The following is a 22,453-nucleotide window of genomic DNA, read 5'->3' as shown; positions in this document are numbered from 1 at the left end:
TCCACACAAATACATAGAAGAAGGACAAGCTAGGGGTGCACTCAGGATGGAGAAGAAATGGCAGACAAGACAGCAGATTTTAAAGGGATCCTAGGCCCGTCTAGAAGGAAATGCTGCAGTTTGGGCTTGGCATATTTGCAATTTGATGGTGACTGAGGAATCAAAGCAGATAGTAGGTTCAGGCAGTACTTGAAAGCTATTTTTTCAAAGGCATTTTGTCCCCATTATTTTATTTGAGTGTTTGAAAAGCTCCCTGTTGTTCCTTACTGCACTTTTGAACAAGCAATTTGCTTGGGCTGCATTCCAGTTTTCACTCATTTTCCTTACCACCTTTAAAAGAAAAAACCTTAGTGTTGGTAAAACCTGAAAAAATCCTGACAAAATGCATAGAAAATGTTGTAAAATATTCTTAAAATGTGACTGTTCAAAATAAATAGATATCGCTTATGTCATTAAAGTAATTCTGTTCTTTCTTTTGAAATATTTCTATGTCACCTTTTTCTCAAAGGATCTAAGGCAGCTTACAGTATTGAAAGAAACACAGTTAAAAGCCAAACAATACATTATTGCAATATTTAAAAAGCATTAAACAAGTATATTAAAACTCATACGAACAATATTATAAACACAAGTAAAACACAGCATAAAATGCTCCCATTAAGAAATCCCCTTGATCAAACCAGGCATTTAAAGGAAAGCCTGCCTGAAGTGTCTTGCCTGCTTGCAGAAGAGCAGCAAAGATGAGGCCATCCTGGCCTCCCATGGGAGAGAGTTCCCGTCTGGGAGCAGCAACAGAGAAGGCCCTCTCCCTTGTCCTTACCAAGGGAGGTGAGATCGAGAGAAAGGCCTCCCCTGATGATCTTAACACTCAGGTAGGCTCATAAAGAGAGATGTGGTCTTTGAGATAACGTGGCCCCAAGCTGTTTAGGGACATTATAGGTTAAATCCAGCCTAAATAATGACAGTGAAGTAAATCTGTTAGTCTGTAAAATGTTAAGAATGTTGGCTTCTCTCTCTCTCTCCGCATCCCCCCTTTTTTCCTTAATTTTAACCATGTTCTGAGACAAGCTAACACAGCTACTTCATTGAAAATTGTCAGAGCTGATGTACTCTGGTAGGAGAAGTCTGATTACTAAATAAATAAAGAAAGAAAGAAAGAATAGACCTATAAAGAAGCTTTAAATCCATCAGAATAAAGTATGCAACTCTGTAAAATCTACTATTTTGGTGCTTTGAATGCTAATATTTAATTTCCTGTCCTGAGTTACTGTTAATTAAATCTAGAAATGTAGAACACTTGTGCTATAAAATACTAATCAGCAGTTCGATCATCTCCAGATGCTTGCCTCATTTCTTTCTGAGGTGCTAGCCTTCTAGTATTGAACTGTTATATTTCAGTGAATCTACCTTAAAGCTGACTTCCATGAAGCACATTGTTAAAATATCTAATATTTACAGAGCTTTTCCTTTTCCTATTAAAATATAGTAAACAGCATTTATTTTCACAAATCAAACCGTACTTAGTAAAATCCTCTATACAGTAATAAATCGGAGGCTATGGGATGCAGAATCTTTACAGAAAATATCTAGATTGTTCTTCACTCAGTGGTTTAGATCTCTGGCTGCAGAGCCAGAGGTTGGGAGTTTGCTTTTCCGCTGTGCACTCAATGATCCATAGGGCCCCTTCCAACTCTGCAGTTCTGAGATGATGAGGATGATTATTTATTTATTTATTTAACTTATATGCCACCCACACTACCCAAAGGTCTCGATTATACACCAACTCAATTTCTTTTGGTGGAACTGATTTAATATAAGTGTGCTTTAGGTGCAGCTCGTCTGCAGTGCCACTACTTGTTTCTTCTCAGATATTGGACAAAATTATTTTCTGGACAAATCCTAAGAGTTCAGTACATGTTCTGACTGAGGTATTCTGGGAGTTTTAGTACCAAAAAAATAACTTTTCAAGTTCTTACCATCTCCTTTTTCCCCAAGCATAGGAGGCCATTTTCCTGACGTCATGATTCTCTTCTAGCTTGCATTCGTTCTAATTTTTGCAGCTGTTAGAGATGGACTTGATCCATGCAAAGTTTACTAGTTACTACCTCCAATACAGGAATCTAAGAACTTTATCAGTAATACCTAAAGTGCAGAAATCTGAAGAAATTTATGCTAGCAAGTCTAAATCTAGTCCTTCTATATATTTGAATCAGGAAAAAGTCCAGTAATGGATGAACACAGACATGAAACAGGAGGTGTAAATTGGAGGAAACATGGAAGAAAGCCTGATTTTCCAACAACTACTCGAACAACCAGAATAGAAGGTATAACTTCTGAGATGAGGTATAGGGTGTTGGTTCGTATATTTACTGCTTGAATATTTGTGTTAGGTTTCAGTTTAATACATCAAGGAATTCTGTAGTTTGCACATCACCAAGAACCAAAAAATGTTGCAGGGAAGTTAAGGTGTAGTGTCTGGCAAAGGTGAGCCAAAGGGTGTCCTGGATATTTGAAGCTTAAATTGACCCCCCTTTCTCTCACTCTCTCCCCCCTACAAGCATGCGTGCATATTTTCTATGTCTATAATGCTGTCCCCTACTTAGGCTAGATGTCTTGCACATCATCTGAATAGTGTACATGTTTGCAGAACATGTCTAATGGCCATTGTCTAGAGATGCATGAGAAGTGATTCTTACACAGAATAGGGCTGTGGGTTATATTTTCCTGTGATAAGCAGATCTTTTACTTCATCTTGGAATGAGAGTCATCACAGAAAGGTTCTAGGTAATATCTTAAAGACAAATGCAGTTCCAATATTTTGCAAAGTGGACTGCACTATAGTGCATGAAAACCTGTGGATAATAGATGTACTCGTCCTTTAAGATTATTAAAATACAGTTTTAAATTTTTTTCATACATTTTATTTAATTTATTTATTAAAATACTTTTAACCTGCCTTTCTCCTTAAAAAGAACCTGAGGCTTCCAACAATTAAAAGACAGTATTTAAGCTAATAACAGTGAGTATACAATACTAAAATGATCAATGAATAGAATAGCAAAAAAAACTAAGCAACACCAAAACACATAGAAAGGTACAACTATCCATTTTTAAAACCTCACTTGGCCTCCATTCACTCAGGGAAAGCTTGCCTGAAGAGAAAAGTCTTTGCCTGCTTGCAGAAGGATAGCAAAGACTCCCAGAATGAAAGCCAGTGTACTTATAAACCTGTTGCTGCAATATTTTGCTGCAGGTATCTGATGAAGGGGGCTCTGCCAAATGAAATTTGTTAATCTTAAAGATGTCACAAAACCAGATGTTGTTGTTGCTTAATCGGGGGGGGGGGAGGCAACTTTAGTTTTTAAATAATTTGCTTTTGATTTGTACCCGTTCAGTTTAACACAGTTTATGATATATATTCGGTAATCTTATATCTGAGAGCCAATTAGCATCTTATTTTTTAGTTTCAGCATCAGTAAAGGAGCCAGCTCATACAGACATGGAAGGACTTTGCCCTGTCCGTTTGGAAGAAAGTTCTTCTCAAGGGTCCTCATCTAGTCAACAAGATCTTCAGGAGTCAAATGTGACCGATTTAAGCCTTTCAGATGAAAGAGTGACCCAGATAGAGAGCATCCTTGATCTCTGGAGTGGAAGTCTTAAGGTATTCTGTCTCTCTCTCTCTTTTGTGCCCATAATAAAATTATTTTGCTGATAGCTTTCTGTATTGTAGCATCTTTGAAGAACCTGAGGCAAAATGCCTGTAGGAAATGCACTAAGTGCTTTGGCAAAATAAGGCAAAGTTAAAAAGATGATTCTGTGCTGTTGTGGAGAAAGAGACTGCCCTGTTTTTCAAGACTTAACCTCATTGTTACTTTGTTCAGTGTTTCAGTTTGACATTGTAACATGAAATAATACTCTTATTGTCAATTATGTGCATCCTTCTGTGTGTAAACAAAACTAAATACTTTTGATATTAGTGTCGGTAGACTGAAGAGAGAGCTATCCTTTCCCTGCACGCTGCTTTTGTGTTTTACGTTAGCCATTCCAAGCTGTTCTTATGAGGGGTTTCAGATGCTGGAAAGCAAATCTCCTCACCATTTCCTACCTTAGGTTTCTAAGCTCCTGAGGTTGCTTTTCTGTTTGGTTTTTTAAAGGATTGTTGGTGCTGTAACTTGTTGTACATAATGCAGAGTTACAGACCCTAAGGCTGCAAGTCCCACTAGGTGTGGGCGGAGTAAATATAGTATTTTGGATAAGGCTGCATAAAAGAAGTAGGGACTGTTTTTCTGCAGGGTTGGCTCAAGATGGTGCCTGTTCCCAGGTCCTGGATAAAAGTTCACCAGACTGGCAGTTGAATCTTAAACACAAGAGATGAAAAGGCATCCCCCACCATACCTGAGGATACCAGGCTAGCTCATGGGTTACAAGGGCCAGCTGCATCCACACACCACTATTGTCTCCCATATCTTGCTCCTGCCCTGTTTTCCAACATATGCCTATCTAAAATGTCTCTGTCACTCTTCCTAATGGTAGGGCCAGCTCTGGTACCCTGTTTTAATTCTCATAAACCAAACTTGCCCCCACTTTGAACTCAGGTAACGGCAGAGAAAATATAGCTAGAAAGCCCTGGAAAAGGTTGATGTTTGAACGATCTTGTTTCATTGGTACTCCTGCAGTAGAAGAATTAAAAACTTTCACCATGTTCTCTCTGATACTGGCCCCTACAGACTAGTCTTTTTAAACCCAATTAAAAACATGGTTGTACATCCAGGCTTTCCCTCCAGTCAATACCTGATTTCTTTTCTATTCCTTCTTATTTTATTCTCATTCTATTTTATTATAACTGTATCAAATGATTATGTAATGTTCTTGTGTTTTATTGTTTTATCCTATACTGGAAGCTGCCTAGAGTGGTCGAGTAGACCAGATAGCCAGGGTATAAATCAAATAAATAAATAAATAAATAAATAGTCCATTTCATTTAGTTCTTTAGAAGAGTCCAATAGGTCCCATGAGTTCAAACAGGAAGAGTTATCACAGCAGGTTCTTCTCAATAGAAGAGCCCAATTAGAGAACATTTCTATATAGAAATAACAGTTAGACATTTTTTCTGGCAAGCAGTTACAAGAAGAAGCATTAGGAAAGGTATGGGGTTTATTTTCTTGTTCCAAGGCTCAGATAGGCATATTTGATTGGCTTTCACATTCCACTTTCCTAGAAATCGCCATAAATGACTGAAAATAAAAACACTGAATACTGGAAGTACATGGATGGCAATTCTTCTTTTGAATAATCAATTCTGGGGAACCCCTCTGGCTAAAAGCAAAAACTGCTGCTTCTAGAGACCTCTAAGAATGGGAACATCAGTGTTCTTTTCTTTCTTATAATTGCTGTGAAAGGTCATCTGAGGAGCTCTGGAACGGCAGAAATGGCCCAGGGGGCCCTGGGAAATACTCCCCCCCTCCTAGTTCTAGAGGATGATATGAGAGGGCGTATTTCATTTTAAAGATGCTAAAATACTTCCTTGGCCAGCCCTATGTTTACTGGTAAAGTGGCTCATAGTTTTTAAAATGATCAATTCCAAATACTGTGTGTGTATTTTATGGAAACTAATGAATTCAGGTGTTGCCAATTTGTGATACAAAGTGGAATGTAATAGGTTGAATACCTCATTTGCTTCCTTTAAAGAGAAATAAAGTGGGCTGTCCTTCTTTTTCTTAGCAAGAGAGCTGTGGCCATCATGTAGCCCAGTGGTTCTTAACCTTAGGTTACTCAGGTATTTTTGAACTGCAACTCCCAGAAACCCCAGCCAGCACAGCTGGTGGTGAAGGCTTCTGGGAGTTGCTGTCCAAAAACACCTGAGTTAACCCAAGGTTAAGAGCCACTGATGTAGCCAACCAGATCTTTCTCCTCCCCCCCCCCCCTTCATACAAAGCAGCCACCTAAATGCCATGTTGTTAAGGGCGCAATGTGTGGGCGCTAGGATGTATAGAACTTGGAAAAGTTAACAGTTTTGGACCATGGCTACTAGACTTGGTCTGCTGTGAGAAAAATAATTTTTCCAAGCTTTGGGAATATGTACAGGCTTATTATCCAGTTCTATAAACACTTCTCCAAAGGGGAAGAATTTTATATTGTACTTCTGCCTCAGTTTATTATGCCATTTAATGCAAAAGCAAAAGGCAAATCCTTTGGATACTGCCCCGTAATACTTAAAGCATTCTCTGGGTGGTTTACAATTCCCTCCCCCCCCAAAAAAAAAAGCTTGGTGCTCAATTTACCGACCTTGGAAGGATAGAAGGCTGAGCCCAGGATCAAACTCAGGTCACGAGCAGAGTTTTCACCATGGTACTGCTGTTTAACCACTGCCTCATGAGGCAATACTAACAATCCACTAAAAATTCTTTGGGGAACTTGTGAACCTGCTTTTAGTGTATTGTACTTAAACTTTTTGTGTTTTGGTGGGGTAGGGATGTTTCTTCATTAAGTCTGTGCCTTTAATTTTCCAGACCAATGTTCTCACAGAACTGAGGAAATGGAAGCTTCATTTTATTGAGCATCACACACTAGAAATGAGACAAGAAAGGGAAAAACATGCGGCTCATGTCAGACAATTGACTAATCAAATGGAGAACTTGAAAGAGCTGCTACATACTTATGAAATTTCAATAGGGAGGAAGGACGAGGTAATATGCTCTGCTCATCTATTATCATAATTCCTGTGGTGCAAAAAATTTCTTTATTCTTTAGCATTAGGAATTATTTCGGTTTCAGTGACTTTGATAAATACAAGGAAGAACAAGCATCTGATTTAATGGTATGGATAACTTCCTGTTTACCTTACATTTTTCTTATCATACACTTATGCCACTGTCATTGTGTTCCTTTGCCTCATTACATTATCCCTCATAAGGGAATGGGATGTGAATCAAATGTCCAGTGTAATGTCTGTTGTGAAAGGTAATTTCAGGAATACATTAGGAAACATATTAGTTGCCTAGCTGTCAGAATTGGAGAATCTGTGTCCATCTCCCTGTTGAGCTCCAGTTTCCACCACTTACATAGTCAGTAGACAGGGAGGATGGGAGATGTAGTCCAGTATTTAGCATGCTAAAGATTCTCCAGTTGTGGTCTACATGTTTAATTTAATTTAATTTAATTTAATTTAATTTAATTGGGTCATTAAAAGTAAATTATTGTATAGTTCTTGACATCATTGCATTTTCTTTTCTTTTTTTAGGTAATAGCAAATTTGACACATGCTATAGAGAAACAGAAGGATAGGATAGAGCTAATGAAGAAATTCACAAAGTGGCGCCTTCAGCATATTTTAGGGAGACAAGAAGCCAGACATGAGGTAACTGTGATTACTTGCGATTAATTTGAATTTCAAAGGATTGAGACTGCGAAGAAACTTCTCAAAACCTAACTGCTTAATTTTTAAAAATCCTTGATTTAAACCAACATGAAATATGCACAGAAGCTGATCAGTTCAACAGTTTTTAGTATGGCTGTTTGAAAGCCTGCCGGCTCTTCCCCATGAAGTAGCTAACTGAGCTTGACATGTGAGATTGATCCAAAGGTGCTGTTTTGAACTAGCAACTCATGTTTGGGTCCCATCCCCCTGAAGTCATACTCATGGAAGTGATAAGTACATTCTGTTGTTTGTTTATAGCAAGCCTCTTTGGAGTGGCAAGTAGAGGTCGTGGTATGAAGTTTAATATATCTGATGTGGATTAAAATCTTGGGGTTAGTTTGACACTGGCTGTATGCATTGAATGTGTTATACGTGCTGAACAGCTTTATGTGTTACATAGATGGCCTGATACACCACACCTCTTTGCATTACAGTTTTGGAAGGATGCTAGTGAAGTGTAATTACAACAAGGCTGGAACTCTCCTTTGAGAACTATTGAATATATAGAGCTAATATATTGATATGTTATTCCAGGTATATACAAAAAGGCTGGCTGACCGGCTTTATGAAATGGCTTTGTTGAAAAAAGCATGGGTGGTCTGGCGCTCTCGCATTCATATAAAATGGAAAGATACATTAGAAAGAGCCTGTCAGTCAAGTGCTGAATCTGTACGTGTCGAGTTATCCAATGACTATGAAACTAAACTTCAGGAGGTAAGAACATTTCTGTTTGCTGCTGAATATATTAAAGGGACATTTTTTTCCTGGTAGAGTAGGAAGTATTATCTGTCCTGTTTGGTGAATGTTTACTTTGAGGGTTAAAGTGTTTTTACAAGCAACACAGTGGTAGCCTAGCATCAAATATTAATTGGTCAGCACACTTGGATTTCATTAGGGCTTCCACAAGCATAAAAGTATTTAATTTTTGAAAAATGGACTTAGTGTGATTAAGGATTTTTTTATAAAATCATAGAATTGTAGAACTGGAAGGGTTCCCATGCATCAAGCCCAATTCTTTATGAAAGGAGCAGTCCGCCGCTTAAGGCATCCCTGACACATGTCTGTCCACATTCTGAGGTCTTCCCTTCCATTGTCAAACAACTCTTCCTTCAAGCAAGTTTTTTCTAATGGAACCCCCTTTTCTTGATATTTGATCCATTATTTTGGATCCAGCTAGCTCCATCTTCAAAGTGACAGCCATTCAAATATCGAAAGATTTTCAATGTGACAGCCTTCTCTTTTCCAGGCTAAACATACCCTGCACTTTTTCATAAGGCTCAGTTTCAAGAATTTTTATTGCCTGTTAGTCCTCCTCTAGACTCATTCCAGCTTGCCGATATCCTTTGTTGTGGTGGCCGGAATAGGCACAGTTTTCCAGATGCATTTTGAGCAAAGCTGAAAGAGGTAGTTCTTTTACTTCCCTTGAGCTGGACGCCCTAGTTCATTCAACACAATATAATAGCAAATTGGTGGTAGTTCAGTGGCTTAGGTATTTGGCTGTGGAGTCAGAGATTGGGAGTTCAATTCTCCACTGTGCTATTATGTCAGGGGCTGAACTTGATGATCATAGAGTCCTTTACAGCTCAGCAGGTCTAAAATTAAATTATAACTCCCTTTTTTGTTTTTTGCATTTGTTTCTTTTCGTTTTTGCTACTGCGTCAGACAGTTGAGTCTCGTTTAGCATTTGTTCTACTGAAATCTCTAGATCCTTTTCACAGGTACTACTGCCAAGTCAACTGTTACCCCTGCTATATTTCTGTGCCTGATTTTTCCTGCCCAGATTTAGACTTCTACATATTCCCTTATATAAACTCATTTTGTTCCTTTGGGCCCAGCTCTTCTAGTCTGTTAAAGTCATACTGAATCCTTATTCTGTCTTTTGAAGCATTAGCGGCCCTCTCCCAGTTTGGTATCATCTGCAATTTTGATGTGCATCCCCTCATCCAAGTCATTTGTAAACATATTGAACAACACTGAGCCCAGAACAGAACTGTGTAGCACCCCCCTTTTCAGTTCTCTCCAAGATGACAAGGAATCATTGGTGAGTTTTCTTCGGGTAGGATCTATCAACCAGCTGCAAATCCACTCAAAAGAAGCATCACCTAGCCAACATTTTGCCCATTGGAATAGATCTGAATGACATTTGCCTACCTCTGGTCTTCAGGGGCCTTACATATTCTCCAAGAAACCTCAGGCTGTAGACAGAGACTCTGAGATTACATCTGAGATTCCTCTAGCACCCGTCATATCTGTTCCTGCAGATAAGAATTCATTTAAAACAGCTAGGTGTTCCTCCCATACCAGGGATGTGGTGGCGCTGCGGGTTAAATAAACCACAGAAGACTCTGTGCTGTAAGGTGTATAGATCTTCAGCTGTAAGATCGAATCCATGTGACGGAGTGAGCGCCCGTCGCTTGTCCCAGCTCCCGCCAACCTAGCAGTTCGAAAGCATGCAAATGCGAGTAGATAAATAGGGACCACCTTGGTGGGAAGGTAACAGTGTTCCGTGTCTAATTCGCACTGGTCATGTGACCACGGAAGATTGTCTTCAGACAAACGCTGGCTCTATGGCTTGGAAACGGGGATGAGCACCACCCCCTAGAGTCGAACACGACTGGACAAAAATTGTCAAGGTGAACCTTTACCTTTACCTAGGTGTTCCCATGTCACCTCTTACCATGGACAGGACTGCCAGCTTTAGTCTCCATGCACCAAATTGAACACTGTTTTCCTTTTTTGCATAAGACAGAGGCAAAATAAGCATTCAGCAGTTCTGCTTGTTTTCTGTCACTCTTCAAGCAGCAGACCTGCTATTGTTCCCTTGTTTTTCCTCTTGTTTCAAGCATAACTGGAAAAAACCCACACACTGTCTCTTGTAAGCCTGAGCTCCTTAGGAAGGCTAAGGCTCAAAAGGTTCTCTCTACAAGTATTTGTTACTTGTTTGTTCTCTTCGTGATGCACCCCCCTCTCCATCTTCTGTTTACCCTTTCAAATCTTAGTACATCTGAAAGCTCTTTATTTAGCCACCCCAGTTTCTTTACATGTCTTCCACTTTTCTTCCTCTTAGGAATTGATTATGGTTGTGTTACCAGTATGTCACTTTTAAGAACACTCCCTTCTCCTTGAAAACTTTTGATCATGTGATTCAGCCTTAAACATGCTGAAATCAGATTTCATAAAGTCCTGAGTAGATGTTATGTTATTCTGAATGTTCTGTTGCCTGATCGTAACAAATCTAAGAGGGCATGGCCACTGAAGTTCCCACCACTTTCATCTCACTGATTAGTTTTCCCTGTTGCTAAGGACCAGGTCCAGAATAGCTCACCATTTTGTCATTTTTTCCATCTTTTGGAAGATGAAATTGTCGGCAAGGCAAGTAAGGAGTTTCTTAGACCTCTTGGTAGATTTGGGCTTCTAACAGGTATATGTATAATATGTCTTCAGTTACTTCTCCTCTTTGAATCTTTGGTAATCTTCTAGAGCAACATCGTCCAGATCCTCACTCTTGCCTTGTCACAATTTTACCCAAATGTTCTCCGTTAGCACTTTCTGCTCTAGCTTGTGGATCTCCTCACAGCTGTACACGTTGTTTACTTATAATGATACTCCTTTGCGCTTGCTGTTCAATCTGTTTTTTTTTCAAGTAAGTTAAACCCTTCAATCATAGCACTGCAGTCACTAGTCTCATTCTGCCAGATCTCAGTAACAGATGTTTATATTTGCCTTTCTGTGTTGAGATTTTGTGTTTGTTTCTTGTACTCTGCACACACCTCCCAGTAGATCCTATTACATCTGTGGAGTGCTACCTCTGCAGACATCTCCCAATACATCCTATCATTTCTGCAAAGCAATTTGAATTAATTAGATGAGCTGGAATTTGTCAAAAGCCAAGGAAAGAGAGATTTAAGTAATCATTATGAAAAAAAAATGAAAGGGCTGTAAAAGGGATGTGCCCACAGTAAAAGAGTGTTCCACGGAGTATGTACAAATGGTATAGGCAATTAAAATACAGTAAAATTAAACCTTATCAGAAAATTTTAAGGTGAATAGCAAGAAGGTATGTAAAAATAATGTAGAAAAGAAATATTGGACCCTTGCCTAGTATACAGGTGGAGGGATATACGGAGAGGAAAATAATAGAATGACAATTTTCAGTGGAGGTATTCTAGGACCGTTCCCTACGTTGATTTATATGACTCTTGTCTTATCCATACATGCGATGTGGGAATGAGATGGGATATTTGACTTCACAGTCCAAATACACTTGTCCAGCGAGACATCTAGTACATGGACTAATTAAATCTGGTATTTGTAGGTTTGAACCATGGTTACGGTATCCTACTTTGGGTCTCTGTGCATTAAACATTTCCTTGTACACTGCTATTTAGAAGTTGAATGGATGGGTGGTTAGAGATGTTGGAAGTGGGGCAGTGGACAGGTAGGAGGGCATGATCTCGTATGAAGTAGAAACGCACCAGAATGAGTGCTCATAACGAAGAGCACATTTTGTTATGCTGAAATGTTCTCAGTCAGCTCAGATACCAGCTAATCTGTTGACTTCTAATTCCTCCAAGTGACAGTTCAAAACTTTGTCCTGCATAACTCAGCTAAACTCATCTCACTGAGGAACAGCTTCATGTTGCTCCTGTACTATCCGAGGTGTGTTTTCAAGTGGTTCTTAAAGCTTGGCCTAGCGAGGTAAATTGTATCCCTCCCCTGATTGTTGTTTCCAAATAGAGCCGTATTGTAGTTACCGGATTTTTCAGTGTATAAAAAGACACTTTTTCCTAAAATAGAGGAAAAAATGAGGGTCGTTTTATACATGGAAGGAGGTGGAGGCAGAGACAAAGGAGCAGCCGCACTCGGCCGCCTATTGCGGCTGCCCATTGACTGCTGCCTTTGCTGTCCGATCGCCTCCTTCAGTGCTATTGCCGGGGTTCACCTCCAGTTCACGTTGCCGCCTTGTCTCCTGCCCAAAGGGAGCCCACGAGTGGCGCTGGAGGAGGTGATTTGGTGGCTTAAGCAGCAGAAGGCGGAGACGGAGACAAAGGAGCAGCCACACTTGGCCGCCCCTCGCTGCTCCCCATTGACTGCTGTCGCCGGATCGCCTCCTCAAGCGCCACTTGTGGGCTGCCTTCAGGCAGGGGACAAGGCGGCAACGTGAGCTGGAGGTGAGCCCCGGCAGTCAAACTGGAGGAGGCGGTTGGGCAGTGGTGGCGGTAGGAGATGGAGGTGGAGGAGCAGCGGTGCTGGGCCACCCCTCGTGGCTGCCCATTGACTGCTGTTCTGCCTCCGGGAAGGGTCAAAATTAGGGGGTCGTCGTATACATTGGGGGGTCGTATACTGGGAAAAATACGGTATATGTTGGTTGTGCATATATTTGCCTGAAAGTGGCCAGTAACCTGAAGAACACTTTCAATCTCAGTCTTTCTTTGGAAATAAATAAATATGTTAAGTGGTCAATGCTTTTTATTAAGTGTTCTTTTATCTCCTTGTTAGTTGAATGCTGCACTGGAAGAGGCAAGGGCAGAGATCATAGAAATGCAGAACAAAAAGCACGATTATGAAGATGCCATGAAGAAGGCATTCATGCGTGGGGTCTGTGCACTGAATATGGAAGCAATGACAATATTTCAGGGCAAAGAGTTCAAATTTGACCATGGTTAGTATGATGAGGATGGCCATGTCAATCTTTGTGTTTGTTGCAACTGTTTAGAAAGTACTATGACTGTAAAACAGTGGTTCTTCTTCATGGCCTCTTTGAATCACACCCTGGGTGATTTGCGCCTGCGCAGAGCCTCATCGGAAAATTCTACAGCTTCTGCAGTAGCAATGAACACACCCGTATAAGTACCTTGGTGCCAAGCATCCCCTTTCAGTTTCTTTCAACTGCCGCATTGAGAGCCTCAAATTCTGCTTCTGTGAGTAAAAGAGAAAGAGGGCCTATTCTTGATTCCTTTCTGTTATCAATCTTTTTCTTTTAAACTGTTAGATCAAACTCTTTATCATTAGAGATTTATCCTTTCCCCTCGCTTGGCCTCTGGCTGCAGCATCCCCCCCATCATTGGTTTTTCAGCACTGTTCCATATTTGATGCCCTCGGATTGCCCACCAATCCCTAACCAGGACCATCAACATCAACAATCTCAACAGCTCGCTTCATCGCGTGTGATTCAACTCAATGTGCTTGGCACGCGCATCGGATTGCCATTTGCCCTGACCAGTGCTCTGCTTGACAAACTGCACTAACTAGTTGACCAGGTGTTTTATCCGGTTTGATAATACCATTTAATAGTCGGCCTACCTCTTGACAATCATCGGTGTCGAAGCGGCCACATCACCGAGAGGTGACTATACCTCAACCTGCTCCCCACTTGGTATAGAAAATACCTCGGATGGTTGAGCAGATTTCATCCACACATGAGGCTTTTGCAGCCCCAGCCTCCTGATATTTTCCTACTACAATAGATGGCGGAAATCACTCTTCACACTTGGCATTGCCAGCGTCAATTTATTCTACTGTTACGCCATTGCGTCAGCAACCTCCGTTTTGACATCGCAGAGACAGGCTCTGATATTGACGATCCTCAATATTCATCCTGGTCCATGGACACTCGTTCCATTCCGTTACATCAACACAGTTCCCGTCCTCCCGTAAATCCAAGTCATCGACGCTGGGACTGTTACGACACTAAGCTCGACACCGAGGTCCATCCCTACTAATCAAGGTCTGTCGATGCTCAACCACCATCTTTTGATGTCGACAATCCTTGACATTGACAGATATCCATAGGCATGCCGCCTCCATCTTTTCCGGCAATACTACGAGACTCAGCCTCTTGACACTGAAGTCAATCGACAGTCCATCGAATCCGGACACGACCTCGATGGCTTTGACCATGGATCTTGGCCGCAGATTCAATTGGTGTTACTTACCTCTCCAGAGTCGGACATTGTTGATACCAACCCGCCATCACTGGCAGAGGATTTCCAGACCTATGCCCAACTTATGATTCCCATAAGAATTAGCCGATCATCTATATGGATCTCAAAAAATACAGCCACTCTGGTGCACATATTGACGTTACCATCTCTCATAGGTACTGTGCAGAGATCTGGACAAAACCAGCTTTCTCCCATACCGTGTCTAAGCAGATGGATAACCTCTATAGAATCCATGACCCAGGAGCCGTTTTCCTCCAGAAACAACCAGCTCCAAATTCTATATTTGTTGAAGCCTCTCAATCAAGATCTTGACACCAACAATCTCTCATACCACCAAATAAAGACAGCCAACGAAGAGCATCCACAGGTTACCCACCTGTAATTGTAGTTCTTCAAGTGGAATTCTGTGATTCACACATCCCGCCTGTCCTCCCCTTTGTCACACCATTGTTTGCTTACTATTAAGCAGTGGTTGACACAACTGAAAGGGGACGCTTATACTTATACGGCGCCAAGGTACGTATACGGGTGGGGAGGGGCATATTCTAATGTGTTCATTGCTACCGCAGAAGCTCTAGAATCTTCCGATGAGGCTCTGCACAGGCGCTAATCACCCAGGGTGTGACAGAGGTCCACTCGAAGAACTACAGTTACAGGTGGATAACCTGTTGTTCCCAACCTTGGGTAACACAGGTTTTCTTGGATTGCAGTTCCCAGAAGCCTTTATCACCAGCTGAGCAGAGTTTCGGGGAGTTGCAGTCAAAGAACACCTGGTTTACCCAAGGTTGGAAAACAGAACTGCAAACAGGATACTCATTTAGTACTATTGGCAGCTAAACAATTAAGACAAAAATCCAGCGCTGACCCAGTTTCATTAAGACATTTGCTACCCTGTTTCCCTGAAAATAAGACAGGGTCTTACATTAATTTTTGCTCCAAAAATGCATTAGGGCTTATTTTCAGGGGATGTTTTATTTTTCCATGTACAGTACATCAAATCTACATTTATTCAAAAACAGTCATGTCATCTTCTGGTTGCTGCACAATGGTGGAGGGTGGGGCTTCACTTGACTGGGACTTATTTTGGGGGTAGGGCTTATATTATGAGCATCCTGGAAAATCCTATTAGGGCTTGTTTTCAGGTTAGGTCTTATTTTCAGGGAAACAGGGTATGAACTGAAACCAGTTAAATGAAGAAACCTGTGTTCACTGAAACGCTGTGGATGAGAGACAGACCTTTCATGTTTGAACAAAAGACATATTTCATGTTCTTTTGCTGATTGCTGAAAAACAGCCTCTAAAACATGAATGATCATGTTTACAAAAGAAGGGTGTATAAAAGTTTTGTGTTTCTTTCATATTCCCTCTTTTGTGTAACATTTCTGCACCCTTTCACCTTTTGTCTGTCAAGGCACCAGAGAAATTCTTCGTCCAATTGCATTGCAAGGGCTGTCAGGAGCCAATCAGAACATCTGGGGGAAGGAGGAATTTTGAATCTGTAAAAGGCCAGTGAGAAGTGCTCTTTGTTTCAAACATTCCTTGAGGGTTTACTATGATTATTTTTTATTTTATTTTTTTGCAATCAGCTTTCCCAGATTAATTGAAAATCAGACTGTATGTGTTTATGTGCAGAAATATGTCTGCCCAGTCCTGGTGCTGATCTTAACTACTGTTCTCAAAATAGAAGAAAGCCCAGTTCCTCCCACCCGTAGTATTTGGTTGATGCAGAGCATGTACAGGAGCCCTGAATAGTATTAGAAGAATGTTGCCAAGGCCATTCTTGTCCCTGTATCATTAGGCAGCTTCTACTTTTCTTGTTCTGTCATATGTTGCTGTTAACTACCTTTATGAGAGAATCTGTCATTTGTTTTTTAAGGATTGCTCTCTGTGTAGCCTGGATATCTGGAAAAAATATTATTATTTTTTTTAAAAAAATCTGAAGTAGCTGATTTACCACAGGATGGCACTCAAGTTCTGTAGAATGCTCTATGCCAACCCAGTTCAAGGATAACTGGGAAATGAGTGTGCCCTCTTTCTACGCTTATGTCTGAGCTGTTTCATTCATATATTATGACAGTCATGTGGCAACTTTGCCTGCTTGCTCTGAGCATATGCCACAATCGGCAAAGGAATAAGAACAATTCTCGGGGGAGGGGGAATCCGTAACATTCCATAACAGGAAGCTTACTTGTAGGAAGGCATATGGCTAAACTTGAGGAGGAGTTTCTCTTATGCACATGTCCATTTTTTAAAAAACAGAAATTCAGCCCTCACCAAAGTGTTGATTTTCTTGGGTACAGTATGAATTGATTTTTACATGTGGGATGAAAAATGCAGCTTTTGAAGGAGGTATTTTTCAAGAAGAAGAGTTGATTCAGGCATATGCTTTGGGTAGAGCAAGTATATTTTATCTCCTACAAGGTCTCTAGTTCTAGTGAAAATGCAGACGTTAGCTGGTGTTCAGTGACCTCAAAGATTTCCCTCAGGACTGTCAAGGCAAGATCATCAGCGTAGATGACATTCCTGGAGTATAGGGATTTTGGCTGATCATTTATGTAAATGTTAAAAAATACTGGTGCCAGGATTTTATCCTGTGGGAGACTGTTCCTTTGATTTCTTCAGTGACTATGGCTCCCTTGAAATTCAACAACGAATCTTGGGTTTTGAAGTAAAACAGCAGCCATTTCTGTTAGTCCATGACATTTAATAAAAAGATAGATCTTTTTGAGCAGCAGTTGATGGTGGACAGTATCATATGCTGCTGTAAGATTGACTGTTCCCGTTGTTTTGTGTTTCAAAATCATATTCATGCTGGGATCAATTTAAGATTTGAGCTGTACAGCTCTTGCTAGATCTAAAGCCTGCCTCTTCTGGAATTAGAAGAGGTTCAGTTTTAGGGGCTAGACTATTTAATATCATTTGTTCAAACACTTTGTATAAGTAGCATAGTAGGGAAATTAGCCTGTAGCTTGGGGGGGGGGGCGGTTGGTGGTTGTTTAGTTTCAGTAAAGTGATTACTTTCATTTTCTTCTATATTTTTAATTTGTTTGCTTGTCCAACAGTTATTAAAGAGTTGAAGGAACCATTGTGTTTTGCCCAAAATGTTTAATTTGCTTGATTCATATATTGTTGTATCCTGCCACTTTACCATTTCTACATCTTCTTAGGGTTTCCTCTAATTCCACCAATATGAAGGCAATTGAAAACTCATTGGATTCACTCTGAATATCTCTTTGATATTTTATTTTATTTTTTTATTGGTTGGTCTTCCCTGGCAGGAGCAGTTAGGGTGTGCTGTTTGATTGGGAGGTTATATTTGCACACAGTGTTCTTTTGTTTGGATTGTTGTTCAGCCTTTTTAGTAGTCTCCAAGCTTTCTAGCTGTTTCCTGCCATGTCAAGCTCTGTTATAATGTCTATCCAGTGAGTTCTTTTTGTTTCTGTAAAAGTTGAGATCAAATTTCTCCCAGCTTTTATTATATGTTCACTAAAAGGATCTTCTTTGAAGTGCAAACGATAATCTAAGTATTTGGCATGAGTTTCTGGAGTAAGACTTGGGATGTAGTTGATCTGGCAACCTCTTGGAATGGAGGCAGGAGAACATTCCAAAATGGAAGTTACAAATTGATCATAGTTCCCTGGGCAGTCTGAAGCACAGCTGCATCTAGCACTGTTGTAAACTTTTCCAAGTATAAAAGAGTGTTTTGGTTTTCCATATTAGATGGCTTCTTAAAGAAGAATGGTGTATTAGGCGATTTATAAATTGATGTCAGACAAAAACAAAAAATAAAGAACTCATAATCATTGTAGTACCTTAAAGACTTACTGCTATATTTTAATGTGAGCTTTTGTGGACATGTCCACTTCTTCAGACTGGTGTCACACTTCTGGTGTCACATTTCTGTTCGCAGCAAAGTGAAGCTAAGAGTTCCTCTTTAGATTAAGAGATGCCCTCTGTATTAATAGAAAGTGGGAGTTGTGGTCCTAAAAAGAACTGTTGCATCATTTTGCTCATTAGCAAGTTTACAGCACAACACTTCTGGATAAGAATTAGACACCTGCACTCTGTTGCCCAAGAGATGCCTGGGTATAATCGCAATTCACTCTTCAGGGAGGCTCCTTATACCTCCTCCCAACATTGTACAAAAGAGACCAATATAGGAGGATGCTTAGAAAGAGAGTGACAACAATATTGACAGTTGACATTAAAATGTAAACTAAGCCTGAAGGCTTTGGGAAATAAAAATTATTTACAACTAGCCAGAAGATGCTGCAGAAGGACCCAGTGAAGTTCATATTGGGGAATAGAATTCCATAGTCCAAGCAAAATGCTTGAAAAGGCTAACTGGGCCTCTGCTAACTAGATATCTGACACCAACAGATACAGAGCAAGGCTTGCACATATGCTGCTTCTCTACCCATCCACCCATTCCCTCTATATGATGTAAGCCAGAGGTCCCCAACCCCCGGTCCGCGGCTTGGTGCCAGTCCATGGCCTGAGCCGGACCAGTCCGCAGAGTCAGACCCCACCCACCCCTGCAACACTCCCACCGCACAGCCTGTTTGCGCCTGCGCACACGTGAGCGCTCGTGCATGTGCATGAGTGCCTCCTCAGTGCCACACTGCCCTTTGCGCATCGACCCGAGCGCCTGCACAAGTGCTGTGCTGCCCTTTGCGCATGCGCACGAGAGCGCACCCCCACATGACTGCCCCTGCTCCTTCGCACATGCGCACAAGCACAGGGGGGTGCCCCGCCTTCCCCATCCAGTCCTCGGGGCTAAAAAGCTTGGTGACCTCTGATGTAGGCTGTACATATCTGTCTAAGACTAATTTTTAGGATTTTTTAAAGTTCTGGATTTACCTGTATTTGGAAACATTCCCTCATTTATGTAAACAATACAGTATAATAATCTAATTAGTGTATCCTTCATGCTGTGGTGTTGCAAGACCAAGGCTAAAATTTGATGGGAATAAATATCGCAGATTATTAAGTCTAAACAAGGAATCACAAATTGTGCAGTGTAGTTTTTTTTAACATTCTTCATATAGCTGTTTTTCCTTTTTGATTAAATACAAAAGTCCAATTCAATGTGAGCATTTTGAATGTTTCTTGTGTTAATTTGTTTGTAGTAGTGGATCCGTCAGACAAGAGAGGCGAACCCAGTACCAGCTCTGGTGGCCCTACAGGGAAACTCCCTCCATCTCAGTTTGATCGGCCTTTACCATCCAGCTCCTCCTCGCCGCCACCTCCGCCACCCCATCCTCCACCTCCAACAGCAGCTCCTGGTGCTGCTCCCACAGAAGATCTGGTGAGTTCCAGAACGTTCACCATAATCAATCATGAGCAAGTTCACTTGATGAGGAGCGAACAGTCCCAGATCTGTATTAAAATACAGCAGAGGAAACTGGGAGATGAGGCTTCTAAACCTACAGACTGTCAGAGTAATCTCAATGTTAATTTAAATAGTTGGGATGAGCTGTGAAACTATGCTATGCAAGCAGTACTAGGATATTAATTCTGCAGAACAAGGTAACACTTAAATTTGATGTCTAAGACTGGGAAATGGGTGATATGTGTACTTGATAATTAACTTACATTTGAATGCTGCCATCTTTTTCTGTTGCTTTGCAGTTTTCTTCTCACCAGAGTCATGCAATTACCTCACAGACGAGATTAGATTCAGCTGTTGTATTAATAGGCTCTGGCACTGCCACAGGATCAGGCACTGTGTCCATTCCAAAATTGGTAACAATCCTCCCCCCATCTCTCTCTCTCTCTCTCTCTCTCTGTGTGTGTGTGTGTGTGTGTGTGTGCGCGCGTGCGCATCTAGTAATGTCTATGGGAACATTTCCTATGAAAGCCCCTTGGAAATAAGCTGGAATTCTGCAGAATGTATCCACATTCTTATATGTAGAGGATTCAGTGAGTATTCCAGCATTTTTTATTTTTGTTTTTTGCTGGGAGACTTAGAAATGTGGAAACAGTCACTGGCAGGAAGAATGCCCTCTAACTCCATGATAATCATTTGTTCTCTAGTCCAACAGGGAAACTGCCACCAAGAGAAGTGATGTCCCTCTTGCTGGGGCACTGTGGTTTCCTTGGCAATGGCTCCATCCCACACACCATTTTAAATTGAGGAAAAGACATTGATGTAATTGTATTCTCAATTCTGACTGGCTATGTGGCAACACTACACAATGATGTTCCTTACGTAAAGTAAGGGGAAGATTTCTATGACATTTCATATTTTTTCTGCAACCTGTGTTTGAATTTATGAGTGGGTTGAACTTGTTTATGAGTAATCTGGTGAGAATAGCCAGATTACTCATAAACATGTTTGAACTTGCTTATGGGTTCGTATATAGGTTGCAGAGAAATGCAAAGTGTCATGGAAATCCTCCCCCTAAAAGCAACTCATCTTCTTTGCATAACTCACTATAATGTTCCTTACATATCTCATGATGTTCCTTACATTCTCACAACACCATGATGTTCCTTATTACATAATGAATGATATCTAAATTGTTGGCATCACTGGAGAAGACATTTCCGCACACAAAAATGATGCCAAAGCAGATGGAGGAACAAGAGCTGCAAAGTGCCTTGAACAACAGCGGCAGAGAAAAACTTTGTTCTGGACATAGAAAGGATTCAAGGCACATTCTTGTCCTCCAGTTCCCCTTCTGGCTTAGATGTTTTCAAAAGCAAAACTTCAGTGCAATTCCAGCAGTTAATATCCCCTGCCTACATGGGAACAGAATCTATGGCCTGCAAGATACCATCCACATTGGTTTATTGTTGTTTTTAACATTTGTTGATGGTGCGAAACCATAATCCATATGTGGGGCTGTGTTCGTAGGTAGCATAGTTGCAGAGAGTAGATGGAAGATAACACCACATCTATGTAAGTATTCATGCCATCAGGGTGAGGAAGCTTTAGTGATCCAGACATAGGTTCCCAAAGTGGTCTATATAGACCCCCAGGGGTCGATTTCGACTTGCAGGGGGTCCACGTCAGAAAAAAAATTAGGGGTGCAAGTTTAGACTTGTATCAAAGCTTTGCAGGGGGCAGGGGGTCTATGGAAAACAAGTCGACAAGTGGTCTATGGGGCAAAAAAGTTTGGGAACCTATTCATATATCCTGGAGATTAAGCTAGGGAGTAGTCATATTTAGAACAGATAAACATAGTTGGTAAACTGAAGCTGACTTTAGAATACGTAATTAGAATCCATATTTTGCTTGATTCTTAGCCCATGACTAGGGTTGTGACATCAGCACAGCAGAAGGCAGGAAGGACAATCACTGCTAGAATCACTGGCCGATCAGATGTTGTACCAAAGAATCGGATTTACAGCAACCTCGACGTGTTGGGCGTTTCTCCTCCCATGAATTCTGTGGTTGTGGAAAAACACCATCCGGTCAATCAAGTAAGTCATGTACTGTATTCTCGAAGGCTTTCACAGCCGGGATCTGATGGTTGTTGTGGGTTTTTTGGGCTCTTTGGCTGTGTTCTGAAGGTTGTTCTTCCTAATGTTTCACCAGTCTCTGTGGCTGGCATCTTCAGAGGACAGAAGTCAGAACTCTGTTTGTGCTCTGGTGCAGTTTGTTTGGATAGTTGGGTATTTATAGCTGTGGGATCAGCTATGAACATGCCCTAAAACAAGGTGGACATGAAATTCTATTTCAAAATATTTAAGTACTGGACAACACTAGCAATCATTATGTTAGACTGCACAGGGAAGCCATTGAAATCCACAAACACCAGCAAAGCTTCAACAAAAAAGAAGAAAGTTTAAAACTCAACAAAGCTTGGCTCCCAGCACTGAATAATACAGTCTGCAAAAGGTTAATGAACTCTACCCAGCTACAAGGACCAGTGATCACTGCACACAAAAGACCAGTTAACGACAACCATCAATCACAGTGACAGATAATCTCTCCTGCTTATCACAACAATACACCCACAACATAAAACATGCTGATCACCACAATCACCCATCTCCTGAAAAGGAGAAAAGTTGATCCCACAGCTATAAATACTCAACTATCCATACAAACTGCACCAGAGCACAGAGTTCTGACTCCTGTCCA

General features: G+C 40.9%; 1 protein-coding gene across 1 annotated transcript in view; it reads left to right on the top strand.

Annotated features, from left to right (window-relative positions):
- POC5 (POC5 centriolar protein) overlaps positions 1–22,453 on the top strand; it is a 39,216-nt gene that overhangs the window by 11,899 nt on the left and 4,864 nt on the right. Inside the window, exons 4-12 of the mRNA XM_020804052.3 lie at positions 2,214–2,324; positions 3,465–3,661; positions 6,510–6,686; positions 7,241–7,357; positions 7,952–8,131; positions 12,917–13,079; positions 19,491–19,669; positions 19,993–20,106; positions 21,613–21,789. Of these exons, the coding sequence (XP_020659711.3) occupies positions 2,214–2,324; positions 3,465–3,661; positions 6,510–6,686; positions 7,241–7,357; positions 7,952–8,131; positions 12,917–13,079; positions 19,491–19,669; positions 19,993–20,106; positions 21,613–21,789 (1,415 nt within the window). The remainder of the gene's footprint in view (positions 1–2,213; positions 2,325–3,464; positions 3,662–6,509; positions 6,687–7,240; positions 7,358–7,951; positions 8,132–12,916; positions 13,080–19,490; positions 19,670–19,992; positions 20,107–21,612; positions 21,790–22,453) is intronic.

The sequence above is a fragment of the Pogona vitticeps genome, chromosome 2 (genome assembly GCF_051106095.1).
Source record: "Pogona vitticeps strain Pit_001003342236 chromosome 2, PviZW2.1, whole genome shotgun sequence".
Lineage (NCBI taxonomy): Eukaryota > Metazoa > Chordata > Lepidosauria > Squamata > Agamidae > Pogona > Pogona vitticeps.
Note: the sequence above shows the minus strand (reverse complement) of the source record. Positions and strands in the feature narration are given on the sequence as shown.